Source organism: Antennarius striatus, chromosome 3 (assembly GCF_040054535.1).
Source record: "Antennarius striatus isolate MH-2024 chromosome 3, ASM4005453v1, whole genome shotgun sequence".
In the NCBI taxonomy this organism is placed as follows: Eukaryota; Metazoa; Chordata; class Actinopteri; order Lophiiformes; family Antennariidae; genus Antennarius; species Antennarius striatus.
Genome location: NC_090778.1, coordinates 20,617,520 through 20,630,142, shown reverse-complemented (window position 1 = coordinate 20,630,142; position 12,623 = coordinate 20,617,520). Strand labels below are relative to the sequence as shown.

General features: G+C 39.1%; 1 protein-coding gene across 1 annotated transcript in view; it reads right to left on the bottom strand.

The window, feature by feature from the left end:
- Positions 1-318: 318 nt before the first annotated feature.
- ipo11 (importin 11) overlaps positions 319-12,623 on the bottom strand; it is a 112,635-nt gene continuing 100,330 nt past the window's right edge. Inside the window, exon 30 of the mRNA XM_068311733.1 lies at positions 319-2,156. Within this exon, the coding sequence (XP_068167834.1) occupies positions 1,992-2,156 (165 nt within the window). The 3' untranslated portion in view covers positions 319-1,991. The remainder of the gene's footprint in view (positions 2,157-12,623) is intronic.

Sequence of the window (12,623 nt, the reverse complement as noted above, 5' to 3'; positions counted from 1 at the left end):
TTATGTCTACTGATTGTTGTCGTGAGTTACTCCCAAACTGCTCATAACTTCCATGTCAAGGATGCAGCAGTCATTTTGGCTTTCTATGATCTTTTTCGTTTAGCATAGGGACATTCTTCCTTCCCTTTATGTTATATTTCAGTTCTCAGTGGTGCAACAACCAAACTAAAAGTCTGTCAGAGTCATTAAACTTGACAGCAGCGTCAGTCCCACGTCTGATCAGCTTCAAATAAAAACAACACGATAAGAGTGGTTTGTTACAGTTTAGAGGAATCTTAAAATCAGTGAAGAAAATACTAAGACTGATGTTTTTGGCTTATCACTGCACTTTATTGAGGGCTTTGGAAAAAGCAACACATTATTTTCCATCAAAACACAACCAAACCTTTAATCCAAAATCATTTCTCTACCTAGTATTCAGGTTTAACCTTCATTACCATTAACAGAACTTAAGTACAGAAATCCTTTCCTGTTCAAAGATAAGAAGGGTCATCATTTTCAAAGACAGGTAAGGCTGAAAGTATAAGGCCATAATTCTGACTGCTACTCAACTCTATCAGTGTCAAATGAGCTAGTGTCAGGATTATCTCCTTGCCAGGAGGCAACTGAGAGCAAATACAACCAAATGAACTCAAAAGATCTAGATGAATAGACCATAAATACAATTGCGAACTCAATATACATAAACAAGGGCAAAATAATGTCTTGAAATCATTTTTTAGGATGCATGTGATCTTTTCAAGCCAAAACGTGGTAATTCCTCATTTTCAGATGACACAACATCCAAAAAAAATCTTCTGAGAACCCACAGGAAGAACTGGTTATTGGCTCAAATATTTAAAGGTTTCTTCTTGACCACTAAAATCTGATCACATCAAAAACAAGAGACAAATGTATTCTGGCTCCGCCACAGTGACTTGACACACTGTGACTTCATTAACAATGCAATTTATTAGAACAGTAAACACAACTTAAAATCAATCAATCTTAATCCTTGTTGACCTGCTCTCCTAGGCCTTCTAGCAACGTGTTAAAGTACAATGATGTGAGAAAAAGATGGAAACAGGTGAAATTGTTTTTGGTTATTAAAGTGCTCTGACACACCATCAATTAGCAGCAGTATGTTTATACATATAAATGTGGTTAAGCAGTTTTGCAAAACAGCCATTTAAAATTCACCCATTTTACAACCCAAAAAAAAAAATTTCAAATCAAATAGGCAGAAAAACTTTCTACTTCTCTCAGTAGTTACTTTGACTAAATCTCTAGTTGTTCCAAAATTATTCTTAGTTGTTAAAATGGTAGAGCAACGACCACAAATAATAAAAAACAACAACAAAGCAAATAGTAAAATATAGTCATGCAGAATATCATCCGTACTGTACTTTACATACATACAAAATTACATTTTTTTTTCTCTTTTTAAGAATAGATTCTGTAAACACTGCTTTAGGTCCTTTAGGTATGGTTCATCAACATTTCTGCTACAATCGGGTTGTTTGCTTCTTTTTTTTAATAGAAAATAGTCCAAGGTTCTCTCACTGGCACCTGGAGATTATTTTTTTCCACATACCCCTCAACCCTCTCAACTTTCATACTACCTGTCCATTTTTCTACCTGTCCCATGTTGAACACCCAAAATAAAAGAAATAAGAAGAACTGAGTGGAAGCTCTAGAGTCGTGATGCTTTATGTGGCAGTTTTAAAAATGTGAAGGACATTTTTAAGCACCCACATGGACCTCACCAAGATATAAAACAAGTATTCATATATAAAAGAAAACAACTTGGGGTTTCAGCTGAAAACAGTAGACAAGGCTACGTCTGCATATAGATAAGGCATAGCACGGGTAGAGGTTGGGAAGGTTTGGATCAGAGGGCCAACAAGATGGGCAGAATTTGAATCTTTTTCAGTAAATGTTCAAAAATGGGAGAAAGGGTAGTGTTGGGCAAAGATTTTTAGTTTCAGGTAGTGAAACTTTATAGATGTGACTCAGAGTCCTTGGAGGAAATCCTGGAGCTGCCTGACGAGCTCTGTGTCGACGGTCTCCATCAGGACCCCGAACCCTTGGTCTCCTAGCAAGGCCTGCTGCGCTTTGAGCTTCTCATAGACAAAGTGCTGGAGAGAAACACTGTGCACGGGGTCCTCAAGGGCCAACTGTAGTGGAACAAAGACAAAAGAGTGGAAGTATTACAGATAGGATACCACAAAGTCAGCCTTTTGTGAAAGAAATAGAGTATGTACAGATGGTTTTACCGATGAGAAAAAACTCAACACAGTAAATGAGCTGTTTACATTCTTCCACACACTGTCTGAACAAAAACACTTGAACTAGACTAAGATCTGGAAAGAAATCAGAGGATTTCATTCATGAATGGTTTTTCTTTCATTCTCTCAAGAACAAATATAGTGATACTCAGTATTTTGGTGGGAATTAAAGCCTCCTGTTATATGGGTCTCACTACATTGGGTGATTTTTTTTAATTATTTTGTTCCTCACCTGTAGTTTGTTCAATCTCTTTCATGCTGAGATATTATCTGAAGGCCCTCAATTCTGGTTTTGGATGGCTCATTATCAGCTTACACACTTCATTTCCAAGCATTTCAGGTTTGATTTAGGTGTTGATGACATCTTTTTATGATGTGATCTCTCTACCACACCTAGCACTCCACACTGAAACTTAGAGGAGTTCTATTGTCTTTTATAATAATTGTGGTTCTGATGGGCCCCATCTTTCATCTTTTTTTTTTACATATTCTCAATGCAACCTTTCTAGTAAGATGCATGTTTAATACTCGTGGTACAACTGACATGTGGGTAAGTTTATTTGATACTGACTGTGACTTCAGATTAATTTTGAAAAAAAGAATAGAAAAGAATAGAATGACTTTAATGTCATCATACACAAATGTACAACGAAAATTTTAAGACAACTCTGGTGCAAAAAAAGGACTCAGATGCAAGGAACAAATGAAAAGCAAATAATAAGAAACTATTCAACAAAATGGCAAAATCCCTGAAATATTTCAACAACTATTTGACCTGACATTCAGCAGTAATAGTTTCAAACTGGTTTAGAGTCACGTTCCAACTTTGACATGTACATCCTGTGCTGGAGAAAATGACACCGTATACCAACTGCTGCCATTCACCCTGAGCAGAAAACAGCACAGGAAGGCAAAGGAGGATGACTGACCCGAGCCACAACATTTCTCTAGACAGGCATCTGTTTCGAACAGCCTGACACGGGGTAGTGGCAAAAGCACGAAAGCCTGCATTGCACATAATTTGGATGGGTATACATGTATAGTCAAAACTTTCCAAATCATATTCACCTTCAAAACAATCTGTTTGGTGACAAAAATTAATTTCATGCCACAGTTAATCACTGAGAGATTTAAAAATATTTGTGTTGTGTTGACTTGTGACCTCAGTTGATTTAATTTCCCCATCGATTAATTATCTTTTTCACACTATGTTATTTTATCCTCCTTCCCTCCATCTTTTCAAGCATGAGTCAACTGAAGTGCATGACTCTCGGTGACTGAATCTCCTACTTACATTTACACAAACTTGACATTTGAGCAAACTAATGTGCCTAATCACATTGTCCCAAAAGAGTCCTACCAAAAGCTTAAGATAAAAAAAAAATCTAAATGAAACATGGCCCCTTTGGGAAGCACAATACACTGGAAAGAATACTTGTCATGCTAATTAGTTGTTTGTCATCACAGAACAATCAAACTAGTTAAGAGTGGCTTTTGGAAAGTAACCTTACGAAAAACCTGTCATCTAATCCGCATAATTATCTTTAGTGTCAAGAACCTGTAGTGTGTGTGTGAGTGTGTGTGTGTGTGTGTGTGTGTGTGTGTGTGTGTGTGTGTGTGTGTGTGTGTGTGTGTATTGATGTAAATTTGTTCTATGAGCCTCTTGAGTATTTAATTGGAAAAGTGACATTACATAGCTGCATGATATCAATAAATATATGAGATAAAAATGTCTTAGTGTCTGTATACAGGGAACGAAAGGCTCCAACCTGTCCAGTTTAAGAAGACATTATGGTATGCACTTAAACTATGACACAAATGAATAGAATCTGCAAGAAGGTTTGTGCAAAAAGTTGTGAAAACTAAAAAAAAAATAAAAGGTTGTAAAAAAGTTGACAGTAACAGCAGAATACAAACAGGAAGTTACTGGTAGACACTCTGTCAGGACACAAGATTCACAGCACTGGAGAAACGGCAAACGAGAACAATAAACCTAATCCACTGTTAGGATGATCAAATGCAGATGAGAATAGTACAGAAGGGTAGAGAGAACAAAGGACACATGTTGCAAGATGGGGCTTGATGAGTCACAATGACGTTGTAGTGGAGAGCAAAGAAAAGAAATGCCTGACGAAAGCAAGATGACGCAGTACAAAGAGAGAGCGAGCAATCAGAGATGAGGACAGACAGGAGTGGGCAGTGTGAGAGGATGCAAAGATGAAGAAAGACAGATGAAATGACGAGAAACATAAAAGCCCTCATCTATCAAACAATCCCTGGACTGTTGCAGCCACTTTTCTAAAGCGAACCAAGAGCCTCATGTCTAAACATCAGCATTGCATTATATATATATATATATATATATATATATATATATATATATATATATATATATATATATATATATATATATATATATATATATTTATATATATATATATATATATTTATATATATATATATATTTATTTTTCCTTTTGGCTTTTCCCTTCATTGGTCGCCACAGCGAATCAGTTGCCTCCATCTAACCCTGTCCTTTACATCCTCTTCTCTCACATTAACAACCGTCATGTCCTCTTTCACTACATCCATAAACCTCCTCTTTGGTCTTCCTCTAGGCCTCCTGCCTGGCAGTTCAAAACTCAGCATCCTTCTACCAATATATTCACTATCTCTCCTCTGGACATGTCCAAACCATCTCAGTCTGGCCTCTCTAACATGTGCTGTCCCTCTGACGTACTCATTCGTGATCCCATCCTTCCTGTTCACTCCCAAAGAGAACCTCAGCATCTTCATCTCTGCTACCTCCAGCTCTGTCTGTCTTTTCCTCAGTGACAGTGTCTCTAGACCAAACAACATCGCTGGTCTCACCACAGTTTTGTACACCTTTCTTTTCGTTTTAGCTGAAACTCTTCTATCACACATTACACCTGACGCTTTCCTCCACCCGTTCCATCCTGCCTGGACACGCTTCTTCACCTCTTTTCCACTCTCCATTGCTCTGGACTGTTGACCTGAAGTACTTAAAATCCTCCACTTTCTAGATCTCTTCTCCCTGTAACCTCACTCTTCCACTTGGGTCCCTCTCATTCACACACATGTACTCTGTCTTACTATGGCTGACCTTCATTCCCCTTCTTTCCAGGACAAACCTCCACCTCTCTACCTTGTCCTCCACCTGTCCCCTGCTCTCACTGCAGATCACAATGTCATCTGCAAACATCATAGTCCATGTAGACTCCTGTCTAACCTCGTCTGTCAGCCTGTCCATCACCATAGTGAACAAGAAGGGGCTAAGAGCTGATCCCTGATGCAGTCCCACCTCCACCTTGAACTCCTCTGTCACACCTACAGCACACCTCACCACTGTCTTACAGTCCTCATACATGTCCTGCACCGTTCTAACACACTTGTTTGCCACTCCAGACTTCCTCATACAATACCACAGTTCCTCCCTGGGAACCCTGTCATAAGCTGCTCACAAATGCTCACTTCTGCCCTTAGTCTAGCTTCCACTACCCATAACTTCATTATATGGCTCATCAGCCTTATTCCTCTGTATCAGCTTTATTCCTCTATATGTATGTGTGTGTGTGTGTGTGTGTACACACACACACACACACACACACACACACACACACACACACACACACACACACACACACTACAGGTTCTTGACACTAAAGATAATTATGCGGATCACACACACACACTAGTGAACATCAGGGCCACTGTCCAGGATGAGACATCAAAAATCCAAGAGTACATCAGGAAGATGGCCCCAACAGATGAACTGCTCAGTGAATGCCTTAGACAGCAGAAACCTGAGGAGGAAGAGGAGGAGACAACATGGAGGGACAACCCCCTACACAGCATGTACCACCGTCAGATAGAGGAAGTGGCTGTTATCAAGAAGACCTACCAATGACTGAATAAAGCTGGACTGACAGACAGCACAGAGGCACTGATCATGGCAGCACAAGAACAGGCCCTAAGTACAAGGGCAATAGAGGCCAACATCTACCACAGTAGATCTGACCCAAGGTGCAGGCTATGTAAAGAAGCCCCAGAGTCAGTCCAGCATGTGGTAGCAGGGTGCAAGATGCTCGCCAGCTCAGCATACATGGAAAGGCACACAAAGTGTCTGTGATAGTGTACAGGAACATCTGTACCCAGTATGGACTAGAAGTACCCAAATCCCAATGGGACATACCACCGAAGGTGGTTGAGAACGACAAGGCTAAGATCCTGTGGGACTTCAGCTTCCAGACTGACAAACAGCTGCTGGCTAACAAACCGGACATAGTGGTGGTGGACAAAGAGAAGAAGAGAGCAGTGGTGATAGATGTGGCGATTCCAGCTGACGCCAACATCAGGATAAAGGAACACGAAAAGATTGAGAAGTATCAAGGGTTGAAAGAACAGCTGGAACAGATGTGGAAGGTCAAGGTTAATGTGGTCCCCGTGGTAGTAGGAGCACTTGGGGCAGTGACCCCCAAACTGGAAGAGTGGCTCCAGCAGATTCCTGGAACAACATCTGAAGCCTCAGTCCAGAAGAGTGCAGTCCTAGGAACAGCTAAGATACTGCGCAGAACCCTCAGACTCCCAGGCCTCTGGTAGAGGACCCGAGTTTGAGGATGACACACGGATACCACCCCACAAGGGTGAGAGGGACATGTATATATATATATATATATATATATATATATATATATATATATATATATATATATATAATATATTATATATAGCGCTTATACTTTTTAGCATCTTGCTCTTGTACTGTTCATTTATCTCTCCATAGCACTTTCTACAACAAAAAACATTCTCAAAGTCAGAATCAGCTTGGCAAACTTTGTGCACACAAACAAGGAGTCTGAATCTGCTATCAACATACAAGGTGTTTGCAATCTTAAGCTAACAAAAACAAAAATTATAAAAATGACCAAAGATCTTTATCTAAATGCTCCTCTATTAAATGGAAAACCACATTTGTTGCAGAGGATATTAAAAGACATCAAGGCAAACAATCAACCCAGACCGCTAACTGGAGTTAATGATGAAACAACCTCTACATTCCCAGCCTTTATCTCATATCCCGTTGAGCGTCATTTCTAACTCCAAACCCAAAAATACAGTACAGGACTGTGTATGTGCTCACATTCACAGCGTGATGCAATGAGCTGTGGGGCTGTATGATGGTAAATTAAAAACTGGACTATGAAGGGGATGATAACGCTGTGGGGTTCAGAGGATTACACAGCAGGAAGATGTCCATGTCATCAGCTAATTTATGACACAGTTACTGTAGGCATCGCTGGCCAGTTGCCCCTGGCTAATGCCAACTAGATGCGCAAGCTGCTCTCAAGTGGTAAAATGCAACTCTGGTTAAAATATCGTTCAAGAAAATTGATTCTCCACGCAAGCTACAATGGATGCACTTTTAAATGTGAATGTTAGAAGACTTTAATATTTTGTAGTGAAGACTGAGACAAACTACCTAAAGGTGATTCAAGTGTTGGTAGCTGTTATTTGGGCTGGACTTGCTTTGCATTTATGTAGGTTTAGAGGAAAAGAACCTTTCTGCAATGAATGCAATGAAACTCATAGCAAATATTAATTTCATCTATTTGTCCATCTTTATTCTGTATCCTTGTTGAGGGGCAGGAGCCTCACATGGCCAACACAGAGAGACACAAATAGGATCACATCCACAGTTATTGGCAAAGTAGAGTTATTGATTCATGGAAGAGACAAGCGAATTTGGAAGATGCTACAGTAGATTGACTGTGTTTTGAACAGACTTTTTGCACATCATGCACACCCCTTATGATGGAAAACACACAAAGAAAGCCACATTTTTCAGCTTTGAAGTTAAAAGAAATTGATCTGGCTGTAAAAATAGGAAGTAGAGCTGCTGCACGTAAGCTTGGCATTAATGAATCAATGGTGGGACGTTACAGACTGCAGTGTAAAGACACGACTCAATAAAAATATCCCATGTTACAACACCTGGACATGTGGGGCTTATAGACAAGTTTGGCTTATGTACATGTGTGCTCAATCATCCGAATATTATAGTATATACCTACTTACTTGGTCTGATGTTAGTTCTTACAAAATTAAAAGCACTGTACACACATCCAAAGCACCAATCAAATGTGATCGATAACATTTCAAAGAGCCAGAACAGGGATTCTATTTATGTCCTATAAATGGACTTTCTTGTGACATAGCATTTAATCAATAGCTTAATTGAAAGACACTGTGACCTATAAAACCTGCTGCTCTCACACATGGATACCATGGTTACAATGGTCATTTCCCCTGAGATCTTTGCTCAGCCTGGGTTTTTCAAAGGCTCTTCCAAGTTTTAAAATTTTTAAGTTTTAAAATGTAGAGTTACGGAGTTTTTACCCCATGTGTCCCCCTGTAAAACTTATTTGAACTGGTTATATCAAATTGTCTGCAGGTGTGAGTGTGCATGTGTGTTTGTCTGTAAATGGCCCCGTGATGAGTTGGCTTCTTATCCAGGGTGTACCCCACCTTTTGCCCGTAGTAAGCTGGGACCAGCTCTAGCATACCTGTCCCTGGTAAGATGGGTAAGCAGCTGTAGACGAAGGTGATTGCCATCATCTTTTCTACAAGAAAATGGATGGATCTGAAGTTACAAAGGTGTATTCCGCTGTAATTTTACACACACAACTAACGGCACACTGAAATGTTGCTGTTTCAGTTGTTTTTACTTAGTTGAAATTAAATAATGTGTAAGCAATAAAAGGTATGTGAACATTTAATTTTGTTTTTATTCTGTTACAAGTTCAAAAGGGCATGGCAGCTACAGAAAAGATTCAAAAGAGAAATGGGACTGAATGCATTAGTTTAGCATTTGGGCCTTTTTATATAGTATATTTCCACACAGATGATCTTGGCAGCAGGTCCTGTTCTGAATCATCCAACTCAAATAAATGTAACTGAGGAAATAAGAGGTGAAAAAAATTTGTGGGTTTTCAGATCGCATGAGAATGCATGTGTTTCATGAATGTATAAGCTCTTTTTATTAACGGTGCTTTGAGTTAATTGTGCAAGATTTATTTGATTTATATTATAGGATAGATATCCAAGATAACAATTTTATGTTGCAAAGGCTGGAGAGCAAGAATGAAACAGTAGAGTGATGGGAGCATGTTAATATGACAGAGTTTTAAAAAAGACAAAAGAAACATACGGTAAAAATGAAGCCTCTAAACCGAACCCAGAAAAGAATAGTGTCTTGTAGAGATAACACAGCCTTATAATCAACTGCAAACTGCATGGAGTAGAAAGTCACCCTGATGGTGTATAAACCAAATAATCAAGTAAGGGCAAAACACAGTGCAGTGGAAGGAGAGTTGAAGCCAGAAAAGGCCTGAGAAAAGAGAAATGGAGTGATGGTGAGAGGAAAGAATAGAGGAGAGTGGCATGCCCCCTGCTGTGGCTGAATGATAAAAAAGCGCTGCTCTTTGTGCGTTGAAGATCGAAGAAGATGAATGAGAGGCAGAATGAAAAGAAGAGAGAGACAAATGGCATGTGAAGAAAGTGCAAAGGGTTCGGTGGTTGCCTGGTGAGCAGATGAGGAGAAACAAGGATGAAATACAGGAGAGCAGCTACACTGAAGTGTGTGTGCGCGTTTGTATATGTGTGTGAAGAGATTGAAGTTTTTTTTTATTTATTGAGATAACTATCCATTTGAATGCTGAAAAATAGGAGTCACATAAGCATCCCTTACCTGATGCAGCTCTTGAAGGCCAACTCCACCCTTATACCAAAGACTAAAAAAAACACCTGAGATGAATTAACATTCAGGTAGAGAGCAATCCAATTCCAACATTGTGCTGCCCACCATACACTTTTATGCTCATAAAAGAGCTTCATACCGTAAAGCATCTTGGCTAGAGGACCTCTTACCATGGTACGAGTCATTCTTTTTCCCCTTCGCATAAAAATGCAGTCTCTCAAATCCACAAGTATACTGAGTCACTCTTAAACAGACAACACACATTGGGACCATCGAGGGTGAGCAATGAAGTCAGAATTTTGTATGAACTTCACTCTGGGAAAGTACAGCACTAAACCAAAAACATTCAGGAGAGAAACAGGATGATTCATTGACTCAATCACTATGAGAGAGTAAGGGGGAAAAAAGCAACAAAAAATAAATAAATCCAGTACAATTCAATTACTGGTAGGCACTGTACTTAAAACTCCACAGGGAACCACTCAGAAGGAAAGGTGCTGCATGTGACTTGCAATGAACTGCCATACCAGACACCGATTCTAAAACCAAGGAATGTTACTGAGGGACAAAAATAACGATTACACTTAAAGATTTCAGTTGGCTTATTGCCTGTCAAATTGCAAGGGAAAAAATGGAAGAGTTACAGCTAAGTACCTACAAAGCAGGGGTCTTGTGGAATCCATACAAAAAATCAGAAAGTGTACAGAAATAGAACGACCTACACAATATCAGGAAGGTGTTCATGTTCTGGTACGTTATGTACGCTCTTTGGTGAGGCCACTACACAAATGTCATCCAGCTTTTAATGCATTGTTATGACTGTAGCGGTGTATAAATACTTTAAAAAATAATGTAATTACACATTGTTGAAAGAAAATATTGTTAGAATTACTTTAAGCAGTACTCTTCATTTAAGTCTCAAATAAATGGAGTTTCAACTCTCAGCAACATTAAGCACAATGCTACATTATAAAGATTTGTAATCATATCTGATTTAATTTCATGACCATTTTTTTGTGTTCATGATCATTTAAATTATTGTAATACAATAATAATAAAAAATGGTTAAAATACAGTATGGGCTGCTACTCACAACTCCCAAAGTTCCTGAACGCAACATTCTTATAGCTGCTCTGCCATTGGTTATTACCTAGCATCCTTGCATCACATTGGCTAAGAGGGACCTCTATTTGTAGCTGGATAGGTGTCTATGCAGTGTTCCTTGTCATTCGGCCCTTGACCCACGACATGTTCTGATAGTTTTACGTAAATACAGTATATTTACTTTTTGAGTAATCACTATGGACCCCAAGAAAGTGTTGGAGAAAAGAGGAAAAGAAGAAGAGTTTTTTTTGTCCATACAAACAAAGCAAGAGATAATAGAAAAGCATGAAAAAGGGACGCGTTTGGTTGATCATGGAAGAGTGAAGCTGCACCTATAAAACATATTTGCTGCACCTATAAAACATATAACCTCAATTACTTATGTGAGTGATGGCAACTGTGATTTAAATTTTCTGAGTCAAAAAGGACCCAAAGACAGTCTTCATACTCTGTTGGTCCACCACCTTCAAGGAAATATTAGCAAAGGCAAAGTTTCATTTTTGTCTAATGTTTGGGTCACAAAAGTCACCAAATATCAAGTTGAAAAAAGATAATTTAGGGAGATTTCTCTGCTGTTGAACATGCTAGAGGGGCTTTTTTGACCTGAAGACAACACAAGGGATTCCAGCCTTTGTGAAGATTAATAAATGTGACAGTTTAACTTTTACATACACGGCAAAAGAGATCTGAACAGCTCTAGTTTAGCCACTTTCTTGGCCAGTACTATCATATTGGAATGTTTAATACTGACAGTCAGGATACATTGTGAATTTTCAGCTTCATTTGAAGCCAAGCAACAAAATAAAAAATAAAAAGAGTACTAGGTTGGGTGCGGTAAACTGTCCTTCACATTGAAATGCAACAAAACAATTCCCTCTCTGTTGAGTGATCCATGCTTTTGTGTTTGTCTGTGGCTGCCATATTTAAATCCATGTTAAAGGATTGGTAGCTCAGTACAAGTAGCTTGTTTGTTGTTCTGTCTTATTGCCAGGTCTGTGACATTTGGCGATACGGGAATGGCACTGAAAAATGTAATCTTTCCAATAAAAAGAAAGAAACAATCCTTAAACAACTGAAGGCAATATCACAATCCGCACCTGTAATTGCTGTCGAACTGTGCTTTTTGTGGACAGTAAGTTTAAGAGGGCTGCCACAATAAGTCGATTAGTCACGATTATGTCGACGATTAAAATTGTCGACAATTTAATAGTCGATACAACTTTTTTCTAAAGCTTTGTTTTTCTCTCGAAACTGCTGCTGCACCTTACACGACCCCTTCTGCCTTTCTGCGCAGCAGTCGTAATCGGGGTCAGCTGGGATGACACAGGAAGCTGTACCAGATGGACTCTGCTATCATGGCTGGCTGGCGGCAACAAAGCTCAAACATGTTCAAGCATTTTAAGAAAACAAATGAGGTGTGCAATTCAATATCTGTAAGACACATTTCACAGCAGCACAACTGTGATGCACAAGCA